This window comes from Dipodomys spectabilis, unplaced genomic scaffold (genome assembly GCF_019054845.1).
Source record: "Dipodomys spectabilis isolate Male_0828 unplaced genomic scaffold, ASM1905484v1 ptg000783l, whole genome shotgun sequence".
NCBI classification, from domain to species: domain Eukaryota; kingdom Metazoa; phylum Chordata; class Mammalia; order Rodentia; family Heteromyidae; genus Dipodomys; species Dipodomys spectabilis.
The window spans coordinates 5,561,074-5,575,153 of record NW_024871460.1 but is presented as its reverse complement, the minus strand read 5'-3'; the positions used below and the strand labels follow the sequence as shown (position 1 = coordinate 5,575,153).

The following is a 14,080-nucleotide window of genomic DNA, read 5'->3' as shown; positions in this document are numbered from 1 at the left end:
TTCCAATATAAAAATCAACTTCCTCAATTCTACAAATATGAGTAAATTTATCTTTGGATTAGAATACTTTGTTTTAGCAAGATTTTTTTTTTTTTTTTTTAGGTCTGGTCATGGGGCCTGAACTCTGGGCCTGGGCCACTGTCCCTCAGTTCTTCAGCTCAAGGCTAGCGCTCTATCACTTGAGCCACAGTGCCACTTCTGGCTTTTTTTTCTTTTTGCTTATGTGGTGCTGAAGAATCGAACCCAGAGCCTCATGCATGCAAGGCAAGCACTCTACCACTAAGCCACCTTCCCAGCTCCATAGCAAGGTATTTGTATGATGTTACTTCCTACTTAAAATTAGATCCTTCCAGGATGGGAAGCCTTTTTCTGCCAAAGGCCATTTGGATATTTGTATCTTTAGGGCCATATAAAATTATCAAAACAGATAGAGGGGTTGCAGGTAGCAATGAGAAGCATTGTGTGCTTTCCTTTCAAAGAGCAAATGATTTCACCAGCAGTATAAGGGGCTGGTGTGTTGTGTATGGGTAGGGCTATATAAGGCTAGACGTGGAAGGAATGAACAGACAAGCCTCAAGGACATGTGTGCATGCTTGCATAGGAACATGTATGTGTAGAATATGAGAGATCACCAGAAATGTATGCGAATCTGTGTGCATGTGTATTACACAGAAATCACAGGAAAATGCATGGGAGCACGCACATGTGGCGATCACAGGAAAATGCTTCAAGGGAAGGATTTTGGGGGCTTTATAAGGGCTTGATATTCCCTACTCCTGTCTTTTATAATGAGTAATATATAATGGCTAGTACTATAACACTACTAATAGCAAAAGTGTTAGTCTCAAATTCTCCCCAAATCTACTTCATGATTCTTTTTCATTGATGAATAATCCACTCACTTTGTATTATATACTTACTAATGTCAAATACTGGTCTTGCTACTGGGAATATAGTAATGAAGATCACTTAATTCCTTGTTCAACATAGAGGCAGTTGGACAATAAAGAACCAATAAAATAAATAAATAGACAACATGCCAGGAGGTGGTAAAGTTAGGGAAATAAAGAATAATGGGGGTGAAGATATTATGAGTTGGTATAGTGTTTTTTCATTTCTTTGGAAAAAATTTCTGAGTGCAACTGTTATACTATATAGTAAACACATGTTTAGTTTTTTTGTTTGTCAGTCATGGGTCTTGAACTCTGGGCTTTGGCACTGTCCCTGAGAGTGCTCTGCCGCTTGAGCTATAGCGCCACTTCTGGCTTTCTAGTGCTTAATTGGAGATAAGAGCTCACAGACTTTCATGCCCAGGCTGGTTTTGAAGCGTGATCCTCAGGTCTCAGCCTCCTGAGTAGCTAGGATTCCAGGCGTGAGCCACTCAGCTCATGTTTAGTTTTATGGGAAACTGCTACCCTCTTTTCCAGTGTCTGTATCATTTTACATTTCTACTGCATTAGATGAAGAATCCAGTTCTCTGCCTTCTCTTTTTTGTTTTGCTTATGTGGTGCTGAGGAATTGAACCCAGGGCCTCAGGCATGCAAGGCAAGCGCTCTACCACTGAGCCACCTTCCCAGCCCCTCTGCCTTCTCATCAGTATTCACTACCACTGTTTTTTATTTCAGCGATTCTGCTGAAATTTTACTGTGGCTTAAATTTGCATTTCCCTAAGGTTTATGTCAGACATCTCCTCATGTATTTTGCCCATTTTCAAATTAAACTATGGAGTTTTTTTCTGGTAAATTTCAACAGACATCTTTATTCATTCTAGACACAAGTGTTTTGTTGATTACATGGTTTACAAAAATTTTCTCCCCGTCTGTATCTTGCCTTTTCATTACTTTCAGAGTCAAGTCCTTCCTTAGAAGCTCTTTTTTTAGCACAGTGGTTTTCACACTGTACTTGAAAGTCTTAGGTTCCTTAGAAAGTAACATGGCGAGAGGGGCCAGGGTCTTCTCTCTCCTTCAAATAGTGCAGTATTGCTTTTAGAAACTTAAAAGATTTGATGTCAGAAATGTTTGAAAAATAGCTATTCCAAATGAGTGATAACTAAGTTTGGCTTTGGACTTTATGCTCATTTCCAGTTTTGGAAGGATAGACATTCAAATACTCATTTTACCATTATTTTTGGCATCCCTACCTTGTATATAACTATTCCGACAGTGATATGCAGGTTATCATAAAACCTTTGTGCAAAGGTTTACTGTCATAATACCAAAGCATGTTGTTAAGACTCAATGCTGATTTTCAAAATTCACTTCCAAAAGAATTAAGTATTCTAGATACAGTCTTAAGCAAAAACGAAAACAAAAACAAAAAACTCATCAGTGCTTTATAGAATGATACTCTAGGAATAAGGTGCAAAATAAACATGCAGTTTACACTGCAAAGTTAAAATGATCTGACAGTCACCTTTTCCAACAGACTGAACCTAGCTAAACAGTAAGGGAGACTAGTTAGGCAACTTTATAAAAGGTATACACAAACCCAGAAGGCAGAATGCTGGATCAGATCATAAATCTGAACTTTTCTGAATTCTGATGTTTGCACTCATAACATTACCCTTTCAGAACTACAACTTTTATTCCATTCCATGCAGATGAGGAAAATTGTCAGGTAATATAACGTTAAGGAAAAGTTCCCCTCCGTTTCTTTTAAATGTTCACATATTCTAATGAGCGAATCTGTTAGCAGAAGTGGAGTCTGCTTGAAGAGCAAGTCACAGTCCACAAATTACCACCTGCTTTCTTTTGATTTAATGGTAAGAAAAATTAAACACATTAAAAAAGTTTCAAATTTAGAAGGGCAATTCTAATTAAAAGTACAAGAGGATCTTTTTCTAATTTCCTATCATTTGCATGTTGATCCACATTTTCCATAAAAATTAACTTTGTAGGGGTCAGGGGTGAACAACAGTGGCAAAGAGCTTGCTTGAGGAGTTTAATCCTTGGTTACCTGCCCCTCCCCCCCATACCACATGATGGAAAAAAAATAAAACAAAAACCTTTCTAAATGGACGGTTAATTTTTTTTTTTTTAACACTTTACAAAGGTCTATTTGACAAATGAAGTTCAAATATAGATAATACATGCAGTTACATTATCAATCAATTTTTCCAGACATGGCTAGGAGTATGATCATTTGTAATAATATTTTCTTGGAAAACTGTACATGAATTTTCAAATGAACATTTTCAGCAATTATGAGCTTGGTAAACTAATAAATGTTAGAAATAAACTCTGAGAAAACAATGTATTCAGAAACATGGAAATTGCTTCCAAGCCAAGAGATGTGGCCCAGTTTAAAATTTGATTGCAGTGACATCTTGTGGCCATGAGTAGTTCTGCTGATGTAAGTTACACATTCAATATACTGAGAGAAAAAAAGGGATTCAGTCTTTAAATAACAGCACAAGTATGTTTATCGCAGCATTAGTGACCATAGCTAAGATATGGAACCAACTCAGATGCCCTTCAGTAGATAAATGGATCAAAAAAATGTGGTATATGTATATAATGGAATTCTATGCCTACATTAGAAAGAATGACATTGCCCCATTTGTCAGGAAATGTAAAGACTTGGAAAAAATTGTATTAGGTGAAGTAAGCCAGGCCCCAAGAAACATAGGTTCCATGGTTTCCCTTATTTGCAATAACTAGTATAAGTCTGGGACAAGCAGAAAAGGTCAAAAGCTATGTACATATGACCATATAAGATGATGTTACGTGAAATGAACCCCAAGATAGGGACACAGTGGTTTTTTTCTTTCTTGCTATTGTTTTTAATGTATTTATAATGTATTATGTCATTTTTTTTTTTGTTTCTCTTGTATGTTCTTCCCCCATGGTAAAACCCCTGTTTTCATTGTATTTGATGTCAGTGCCCTGTATCTTGTATATACATTTTTCTAATTTGGGGAGGGGAAGGGAAATAATAAATGCTGAAATAAGGATACAGGTTGACCCATTGTAACAATGAGATGTACAAGACACTATGTTGAAATTGAACTTTACAACTTGGGTGGGGAGGAATTGGGGAGGTGGAGAGGGAAGGGATGGTAGGGGGAAAACAAAGGAGGAGGTAAAAATGCTCGATAGGAAACGTTCTCATTACCTTACTCATTTAACTGTAACCCTTCCAACAACAAACAAAAACCTCTTGTGTCCATGACTTGGAGTTCATTTTGCTTAGCATCATCTACATGGTTATTATATACATGTGATTTCTTGTTTCTTAACCTTAACGTTCTTAACCCTGTGGTATATCCCCTGTTGTCTCTGTATTTGATTTTGGTGCCCTGGTATTGTATATACATTTGTCTGAATTAGGGAAGGGAAGGGGAACAACAGAATGGTGAGACAAAGGACAAGGGGGGAACCAATGCAACAGTGATATTCACAAGACAATATGTTGGAAATGATCTGTACAACTTGGGGGGTGGGTTGGGAGAAAAGGAAAGTAGGAGAAAAGTGAGGGAAGAGGTAACAAGTTTGACAAGAAATGTACCTTACTTATGTAACTGTAACCTCTCTGTACATCACCTTGACAATACAAAAAAAAAAAAAAGAGTAAAACTGACAAAAAAAAGCACAAAAATCCTGCAAATTTTCTAGTTTCATGATAAAACTATTTTCTATTATTGGAAAGGATGTTCTGACAGGTGGCTATAATAGTGCTTGTAGTGGTCTAGCAGAATGCATATTCATTAGTATTTAGTGAGTGGTAAGAATTGTAAGGAAGCAGAATTTTAATTGAATGGGTAGATGATAAACGATAACTGCTCTACTTAGAGAAGGAAATTAGGTGATTATTACTAGTTCCACTTTCTCTCAAATTTTGTATTAGTGTTCCTATGAAGACAAACTAGAGAAATACCTTTCTTACTACTTGCTGATACTATTCCTGAGGAAAAGCAGCCAGTGTGACTCAATCATCCTCAAGTGGACTGTGATGCTCTACCTTCTTGCTACACCTTTCACACTACCACCAAGTGCCACTTTTGGTCTATTCAGTGTTGTATTTCCAAAATTATGTATTTGTTAGTGAAATCATTGTTTGCAATGGGTGTGGGTCTTCAAAATCATCTGGTAGATAACAGACATATACGCTCTTCCTAACTACCCAAAGCCTTCTGCTTCTACTGATAACTATATGGCTACTGACTGACTGATAAAAATATAGCGACTAGAGGCTTAAAGGAATTTATTCCCGAATTTCTCCTAGAAGCAATGGTTCAGTGTTCACTAATTCAGTGTTCATGATGACCTTATAGAACATGACTCTCAGGAATAACAAGAGCTGGCTATACTTATTAAACATCCGTTTGATAGAGTCATGGCACAAACTATTTCTCAGAAGCCTGTATTATTGTAGTAAATACTTGAAAGACAAAGCTTGATTTAACAAAACCTTTGGATTTGTAATCTATAGAGATATTCTAGTGTACTGGCTTAATGTTATTGAAACACTCATTAAGTGGAGGAACAGCTTAGAAGAACTAGTTTGACATCTAGTGGACTAAACAAACAAACTCAAGTATGACAACATCTAGTGTTACTGAGGAGGAACATCTAGTGTTACTTTTAATATGCTGTTGGTGGGAGAAGATGAATTTAAAGACTGAATAGCTTCTCATGTACCACTGATTATTGTGCCATGTCTGCATTTTGGAAAACCTTTTTGAGGTGTGTACTGAGAGAAAGGTACAAGAATATTGGTAATTTGTAATGGGGGGGAGGCAAGGATAAACAACCAAATGTCATATGTATTAATCACCTTTATTAATCATTATTAATCATTATCATTAGCTACTAGTAACTCTATTCACAGACACATGCATACTTTTATATGCTTAGTACACCTCTAACTAAAAAGGAAGGCAAAAACACAATCAGTTGTAGCAAATGCTATTGATAGGAAAAAGGAGGTGAGGATTGAGAACTGACCTATGGACCTGGTAATGAAGTACCTTACTATCCAAAGTCAAGTCGAACCCCCCTACTCTTCTAGAATGAAAACAAACTCTTCTGTTTTAGAAAAAGCATACAAAAAAGGCAAATCTGTTCATCTGAAACAGTGAAATGTAACCTTTCATACCTAGGTAGCTTTCTATAGAGTTCTGGGAAAGGATTGTTAGAAATAGCATGATTACTTTTCTTATTTTCAAAGGCTCTCTAGTTACATGCATGCCATTATGTGAACCGATATGTAAAACAAGAGCATGTTTGATTTGCTATTGTTAATTTCTACATGTAGGAAAATGTCATAATAAAACCTAATAAAGCAATAAAAAAATTCCATCTTGGGCTGAAAAACTATGCATGCTAATGACAGGTGTAAAATGGTACTCACTCAGTTGATGGTACATAGGTTTATGTAATCCCTGAAGTTTTACAGATGCTACAGCAGCCAGTTTGCCAGGAGGCTGCATTTTCCCATCTAAAAGATACCATATTCGAGCAAAAGTGGCCCATTGCTGGAAAACAAAAAACAAAATGAATAAAATTGAAATATTTAAATGTATTATTGTAGCCCATCATCTGTACACTTAATTTTAATAGTTACTCTGAAAAAGAGACTATCATTAAAATTTTTTGTGAGTATTTCTATTTTTTTTTGTAAATGGAGGCTGTTTTCTTTTGGTAAGTCTGTTATACTGACGATAGGACCATTATTCTGGAGTGTTCCTGAAGACAATTCAGGAACTGAGTTCTAGGGGGAGAGTTACATAAACTCATGCAAGCAGGAGTTAGTCTGAAGTTGACCATATTTAAATTTTAAATTACCTCTTATGAAACTATCTTTAGGTTGCTTCAAATATAGAACATATTTATCTGAACTCTAAAAAATACCAACCCTAGCAAGATCTAGACTGGACACTTTTATTAAGTAGCTCCACAAGACGTGAAATAATGGTTTTATTTATTACAAGCTTCACACATAAGCAAAAAGTAAGTTTCACTCATCTAATTTACTACTCACTTTGATACTTTTGTTGAAAAAAATACTTCCATAAAAATACAATGAGCTGCCACAATGTCAAATTACTAGAACATTACTACTACAAAAAAAAATGTCTGATCTCACTTTCTGTATTTCCCTTGTCACATGTAGAACAAACAAACTTGAGGGAAGTATCCTTGAAGTGGCACTGGGCCAAGTCATTTTGGGCAAACAAATCCAAAACGCACTCCTACTCTTCCTCTAGAAACCTGCTTCACCCCTATAATATGCTCTCCCATCAGTCCAAATTAAAACAAAAACACAACCTAAAGCAAACCCGTGTGTCTTCTTTTATGTAGATCAACACTAAGCCCGTTAAGGCAGCCTACTGGTTTCCGCCTCAAAAATACCGGATCACTTTGCAACACTCCCGGGTTACTGCCCTTCGGACGGGTTCCTTCGCATGTCAACACCCCCCCCCCCCCCGACCTCTGCCCCCTATTTTACTAAGGAAAAAAAAATCCCCTATTCTTCCAATAGTTGTTTTCAACGTCCAAAGCGATTCGCTTTGGTTTTTCCACCTTCTCTCCTAATACTCTTTCCCAGGGGGAACCACTGTGAAAAGAACTGAATGAAAAGAGCGGAGACACGTTCCAAGAGAGGGGGGGAGAGAGAGGAAAGGGGAGAGGGGGAGAGGGGAGGGGAGGGGAGGGGAGAGAGGAAGGGAGGGGAGAGAAGGGGAGCGGGGAGGGAAGGGGAGGGGAGAGGAAAGGGGAGAGGAGAGGGGAGAGAAGAGGAGAGGGGAGAGGAGAGGAGTGGGGAGAGGAGAGGGGAGGGAAGAGAGGAGGGGAGAGGGGAGGGGAGAGGAGGGGAAAAGGGGAGAGGGGAGGGGAGAGGAGTGGAATAGGGGAGAGGGGAGGGGAGAGGGGAGGGGAGAGGGGAGGGGAGAGGGGAGGGGAGAGGGGAGGGGAGAGGGGAGGGGAGAGGGGAGGGGAGAGGGGAGGGGAGAGGGGAGGGGAGAGGGGAGGGGAGAGGGGAGGGGAGGCACCCCTAGGCCACCGTTTGCTGGCGGTCACCTGTACGCTGCCCGCTTCCCCGCGGGCTCGGCGGAGCCGCCAGCAAGGCGCCCGCCTGCCGTCAGTGAAACGACCAAGCCACGAGAGCCCGAGCTCACCTGGTGCGCCCTGGAGAAACTCGACATGTCGGTCTCGCCGCCCGCAGGACAGGACCGTGTGTTTCCGGAAGTCCAGCCATGCGCCACCCATTTCGGAGGCCGGACAGGAAACGCCTAGGCGGAACACAACAGTTCCTAGTGTGTCACGTTCTCGCCGATTCGCCTCCTTTCCTGAGCTCCCTTAGCGTCTTTCTGCGGTTCGGTTAGCAATGTCATCGTGGGAGGGGGAAAAAGACTGTAGTTAGGCAGAGAATCATCCTCTCGTGTAAGCCCGGAAAGTTCGTGGGAAACCGGCCTGGAGCTGGGGGAGGGGGAACCATTTCCAGAGGCTCTAGGCGGAAGGAGACCGGAAGTGGCGGAGCGCGGCTGTTTTTGAGCGCCGCGGGGAAGATGGATCGGTACCTGCTGCTGGTCATCTGGGGGGAGGGAAAGCTTCCCTCGGCCGCCTCTGGGCCGACCGAGCGGGCACCGGAGGAGCCTTCGGGGGAGGGACTCGAGAAGCCGCCAGGTCAGTGCGGGGCTGGGAACGAGAAAAGGCGGGAACTGCTGGGGTCCGGGGCCGGGTCCCTGGAGGCGGCTGCGGGTCCGAGGGCTCAGGCCGCCGTGACGCTCTTTGGGGGGACACCTCCTAGGAGCTGAGAAACAGTCCCCGCGGGAAAATGGCCCCGGATGTGTGGATAAGAGATCCCCAAAGCTGGTATCGACCTTAAAAAAATTAACTTTGACTCTCCTGTGCCTTCTTACACGGAATTGCTGGTCCTGGGGCTTGAACTCGGGGTCTAGGCTCTGGCGTTGAGCTTTTTGGATCAAGGCTAGCGCTCTACCACGTCAACTACCACTTGCGCTACACTTCGGCTTTTGTTTCCTTTTTGGTGGTTAATTGGAGTGGAGGGTCTCCTGGACTGCCCTGCCCAGGTTGACATGGAACTGTGATCCTCAGATCTCAGCCTCCCGAGTAACTAGGCTCTCCCCGGTAACCAGGTTTATAGGCATGAGCTGTGTGCCGGGCGTAAATTTAATATTTATGTTTCCTGAGTTCCAAAGGCAGATAATACAGAAAGGAGCAAAATACATAAGTGCCTTGCTGGCCAAGACTTTACATTTTCATAAGAGTCATCTAAGTTAAAAAATACATTTAAAAGATTTTAATGGATATTGAGCTTCTTTCAGGAGCTAGACTGTTTTGCCTTTTATCTTATTTTGATCAAGCAAGCACTTGGGGGAGGAAATGTATGTGGTTGAAAGTTTCCTTGGTTTTTTTTTTGGGGGGGTGGGTGGGAATTTTCATGTCTGCTAATTGGATAACATACAAATCAGGAAATTTTGATATGAGAAAGTGAATCAGAAAAAAAGTCTAGGTTTGCTATGATTTATTATATAAATGCTCCAATAGTGCTCCAATACATGGTGGTCTTAAGAATCTAAGATGGTGAAACTGGAACAGGCTTAGATTATGTAACTCTTACAACCTATTGAGTTAGACTGCCTTCACTTTCCAGACTTTACTGCAGCAAGTATTTATCATCTCCTGAAAAGAAGCATCAGTGCTTCCATTAATCCAGATGACAGTACTTTTCCTGGTAAGTATCATGTAAGGGCTTCTATAGCATGGCATTTGAATTGGACATTAATTAATTTGATCACTGATGAGTATAAGAAATACATGTACACATGAACACATGAACACTACTGTACTGACTGACCTCCTTCCCCTCGTGTTTTTGTCCTCTCACTGATTCTCTTAAAATTAAAAAAAAAAAACCTTTGTAATTGTTAAACACAGCAGACTTGTTGCTCATCTGTTTTGACTTTTTGAAGCATTTCACTTTGTAATAGTTATCTGTTAACATTAAGTAACATTTCTAGTGAAACTTCTATTGTCATTTTATGACTTCATCTAATTATTTGATAGTTACTTTCCCTTTTGCTTTTTTTCATGGTTTCTATCTGAACATGTCCCTTAACTGCTCAGAAATAGAAATGTCAAAACAGATCAAACCTAAAGCTGAAGGAAATGTCTGTATATGCCAGGAGAGCCTGATCATTTGGATAACTTTGTATTTCTTGTGACTGTGTAACTGCCTCCTCTTTTCTTTCATTAACAAACGTTTTGTTGCTCAGTCAGTGATCACCATTGGTAAATGATTTGTACTGTGTGTGTATATGCTGCTCTAGCCTGTCTGTGAAGATCTGGAAGTACTTTTAGTAAGTTCTTACCACATAAGACACTTAAGTGTTATCACCTAAGTGTTGGTTACAATTATGATCTTTAGGCAGATTGTTCTGTTTGAATTTTTAGGAAAGATTTTATTAAGGTACATACACATACATATGGATTACAGAACTATAGAATATATTTCAAAGTCACATAACTCTCAAATGTCTATGACACCTGCTGATTCAAGAACTTTCTTCTTTCTGATTTTATCTTCAAGCCTGTTCAGTCGGTGGTGTACCCAGTGCCAGGAAGTGGTTCTTTGCAGTGCAGGCCATATGTGGATTGTATCAGGTAATGGTTACTAATCAATACATTTTCTACTTTATAGAATAACGCAAACCCATTTTTAAAAGTCATCTTTTGATGTGTTAGTTTTGTAGTTCTGATTGGGAGGAGATCCATTTTGATGCAGAAAAAGATACTATTGAAGAAGTTCTTCAAACAAACATCGAAGAATGTTTGAGTGCTGTTGAATGCTTTGAAGAAGAAGATAGTAGTAGCAGAGAATCCATATCCTTGGCTGAGTATGCTTGTCTAATTTTGGACAGTTATTTTAAGCCTAATATTTTAGCAACTCTTTCTTTAGGTATTTAACATTGGACAATTATTTTAAGCTCAATATTTTAGCAACTATAGTAAGGGAATTTTCTTAATGAGCTGAAAGTTTTTAACTTTTCATTTTGGAAGACATATCTGATAAAGTTCCTTAAATTGCAGAAATTGATCATTGAAAATATTCTGTCCTTTAGGCTTGCGTAATAGTAAGAATTACACAGAGAAAATTTTATAGACTTCACTGTCTTGAAGATAAATTCTCAGTTATTGTATTTTAAGAGCTTGACTAGAAAATCTTAATGTTAACAGATAATGTTCTTAAACATATTTTCATTTTGCTATACAAGACTGAAATACTGTTTTTTTTTCAGTTCTTACGTATGTGTGTTGTTTTTCAATTGTTATGTATCTTCAGTGTTCCAATCACTGTCTAAAACTCACACAGCGAGTTTTTGAGGCATATAAACAGTTTAGGGTTAACTTTTAGGATTTTTGAATTGTGCTATACAGATGACGATCCAGGTGATAAGTTGTAATTATTCTTTTCTCTATAAAATACTCCTGTCTCTGACCACTTTGAGTTCTTCAAGTACTTTGAGTTTGTTTTAGTCTTCTTAATACAGTGTGACAAAAAACTGCCTTTGCTTTTAGTATGCATATATTGTAAAATACCTGTAAGGTCACAGGCTTTAAAGATTTTCTTTTCTCATATCTAGATCATATGTTTATATTGTATAATGAAGGAAGAAATATTAGAACCAGGGAAAGAACACTGGGCCAGATGTTGGAACCATAGTCATCATTTCCATGATCTTAGGCTAGGCAATTAACTTCTCTAGTTCTTTATTTTCACATCCCTCAAGTGATAAGGCCCTCTCCTAAGTTGCCTTGATTTGATCTTTGTAGCTAGAATTACAGGCACAAGTTACCTGTGCCCAGCAAGAGCTCCTATTAATTCATGCTTTCCTATCACTGTTAAAAGATAACAAATGCCAAAGTCAGTAAGTGAACTAATAATTATCTCCACAAGAGGGAGCCTGAAAACTAGAATTTAATAACATGGTTTCAGTTTTTTTTAAAGGCAAAATTGGGTTAAATACCTTTATGCTATATGGCATTTTTTATTTTTTTGAGAAAAAAAATGTCATCCCTGTGGATAAAACTGACAGGCTTTAAAGAATCTAAAAAGTACATCATAATCTTAGTAAGGACTATGAAATGTGATTCAGAGACACATACTGTCTTTTCCTAAATAGTTAGAGGTATCTTACTTTGATGGTTCAGAATGAAAATGTTTGGTGTATCATTCATATATAATATGCTAAGTATAATTTAGGATTTTTTATTTCCTTTGTTGTTTATTACATTTGTTTTTTGTGTATGAAGGTAAGAACTTATCCCAGAATTCAAATCCTATCTTCCACATAGCATAGTTATATGAGTTTAAGCAAGTTATTTAAAATGAGATATAGTAGCCTTCTATTAATAACCACATGGCTTTGTCATCAGGGTCAGTCAAAAAAAATGGTGAAGCTAACATACTTAACATTGTCTGGTACATAGAACATTATTATTACCTATTGTGAAGATATGTATATGTATTGATTTCTTTTTCTCTACGTATTTCCTTTTATTTTAGACTATATGAAGAATCTGCAGAAAATTTACATCAGTTATCAGATAAGCTTCCTGCTCCCGGTAATTTATGAATGCTTTCAGTAGTTTGTATCTTACCTTCCACTTTCTATGGGTGTGTGATGGATTTAGTATGTTCTGTAGACCACTAATCCTATAAACTCTGTGAGAAGGAGCTTTAACCTAGATGCTTTGTGTAGTGTTCTTTGGTGAAGCTAGTCTATTCATTATCAAATGGAATGTGGTGCAGTTAAAAAAAAAAAGCTCTTTCCTCAGCATTTTTCAAATAGAACCCATTTTTCTTCCTGTAATGGAAAGCATACTTTGTGAAAAATTCTTAAAAGTGTTTTTTTCTTTTGTCCTTAATCCTTCTTTATATTAATCAAGTACCTGTTACTTAAAATTTGGTAAAATTTGACTTTCATAAATTCTTTTACAGGACTTTTGTTTTCCTGAATGTTTTCACAATTGAAAATTCACATTTTTCTTTTTCTTTTTTTAAAATAGTATTAGGGTTTGAACTCAAGACCTTACACTAGGCAGGCATTCTATCACTTGGGAGCTATATCACCTCTCTGCCCTTCCCCTCCTTTTTTGTTTGTTTTGCTTTGCTTTAGGTTTTTTTTTTTTTGAGAATCTCCCACTTTTTGCCAAGGGCAGGCCTTGAGTCATGATCTTCCTACTTATGCCTCTTGCCTAGATGGATTATACAGATGCCCTACTAATATGTTGAGATGGGGCCTTGGTAATTTTTTGTTTCGCCCATGCTGGCCTGGAACCAATAGCCTTTTGATCTCTTCCCAAGTAGCTGAAATTATAGGTGTGAGTCACTATGTCCAGGTTGATGGCCATCTATTAAGCAGAAGTTTGTTGTTTCTATTGTATGTCATATATTTTACTAGGAACCAGATTTATAATGGTGTGTATAGATGACTATTATAATCTTATATCTCACACACAATGTAATCTTTGTTAGGGAAATATATGTAAGGCAAAAATTAATGCAGAAAGTCCCACATGGGAAATAACAACACATTGATAAACATAACTGTTTTAGTGTGGGGGATTGAACCTTGGGTCATTCTGAGCTCCTACCCGAGTCCCTCAATTACTTATTATTAAATGTGTGAGGATCAAAATATATACTGAAATCTCATACATTTTGAAAAGTTATTGTCAAATTTTTATTTGGTTTTTGTTTCATTTTGATTTTTCGGGTCTTTGGGTAAACCTGATGTTCGCCATCTTTCTCAGAGTCCAATGATAATCAGCATAATTGGTTTTTCTGAATGTTTTATTGTCCTTTAGAGAGAAGCAATTTATTTCAGCATTACAATTCTATACTAATTCATTCCCTTTTGGATAACCAAATTAAGTTTAGAACAACATAATGAAATTGCACAGGTCTTTTTTTCCCTCTGTGAACACTACAATAACATTGGTGATCTCCAGAGCAATTTGTATAATTAATGACTGCCACACAGTCAGTAAGTAATTATGATATGCTTCATTGTTTTCTAGCATATGCTACTTATCACATGACTTTAAAATCCAAG

The 14,080-nt window shown here is 38.3% G+C and overlaps 2 protein-coding genes across 2 annotated transcripts in view; one reads left to right on the top strand and one right to left on the bottom strand.

The window, feature by feature from the left end:
* The window catches only part of Mrpl13 (mitochondrial ribosomal protein L13), a 30,234-nt gene extending 22,039 nt beyond the window's left edge, over positions 1-8,195 (bottom strand). Inside the window, exons 1-2 of the mRNA XM_042673215.1 lie at positions 8,117-8,195; positions 6,352-6,475 (exon numbers count right to left, since the gene is read on the bottom strand). Coding sequence (XP_042529149.1) covers positions 6,352-6,475; positions 8,117-8,143 — 151 coding nt within the window. The 5' untranslated portion in view covers positions 8,144-8,195. The remainder of the gene's footprint in view (positions 1-6,351; positions 6,476-8,116) is intronic.
* A 146-nt stretch (positions 8,196-8,341) lies between these two features.
* Positions 8,342-14,080, top strand: part of LOC122102469 (MDM2 binding protein) — a 56,984-nt gene continuing 51,245 nt past the window's right edge. The window contains exons 1-5 of the mRNA XM_042673213.1: positions 8,342-8,624; positions 9,616-9,696; positions 10,552-10,625; positions 10,707-10,858; positions 12,529-12,587. Coding sequence (XP_042529147.1) covers positions 8,507-8,624; positions 9,616-9,696; positions 10,552-10,625; positions 10,707-10,858; positions 12,529-12,587 — 484 coding nt within the window. The 5' untranslated portion in view covers positions 8,342-8,506. The remainder of the gene's footprint in view (positions 8,625-9,615; positions 9,697-10,551; positions 10,626-10,706; positions 10,859-12,528; positions 12,588-14,080) is intronic.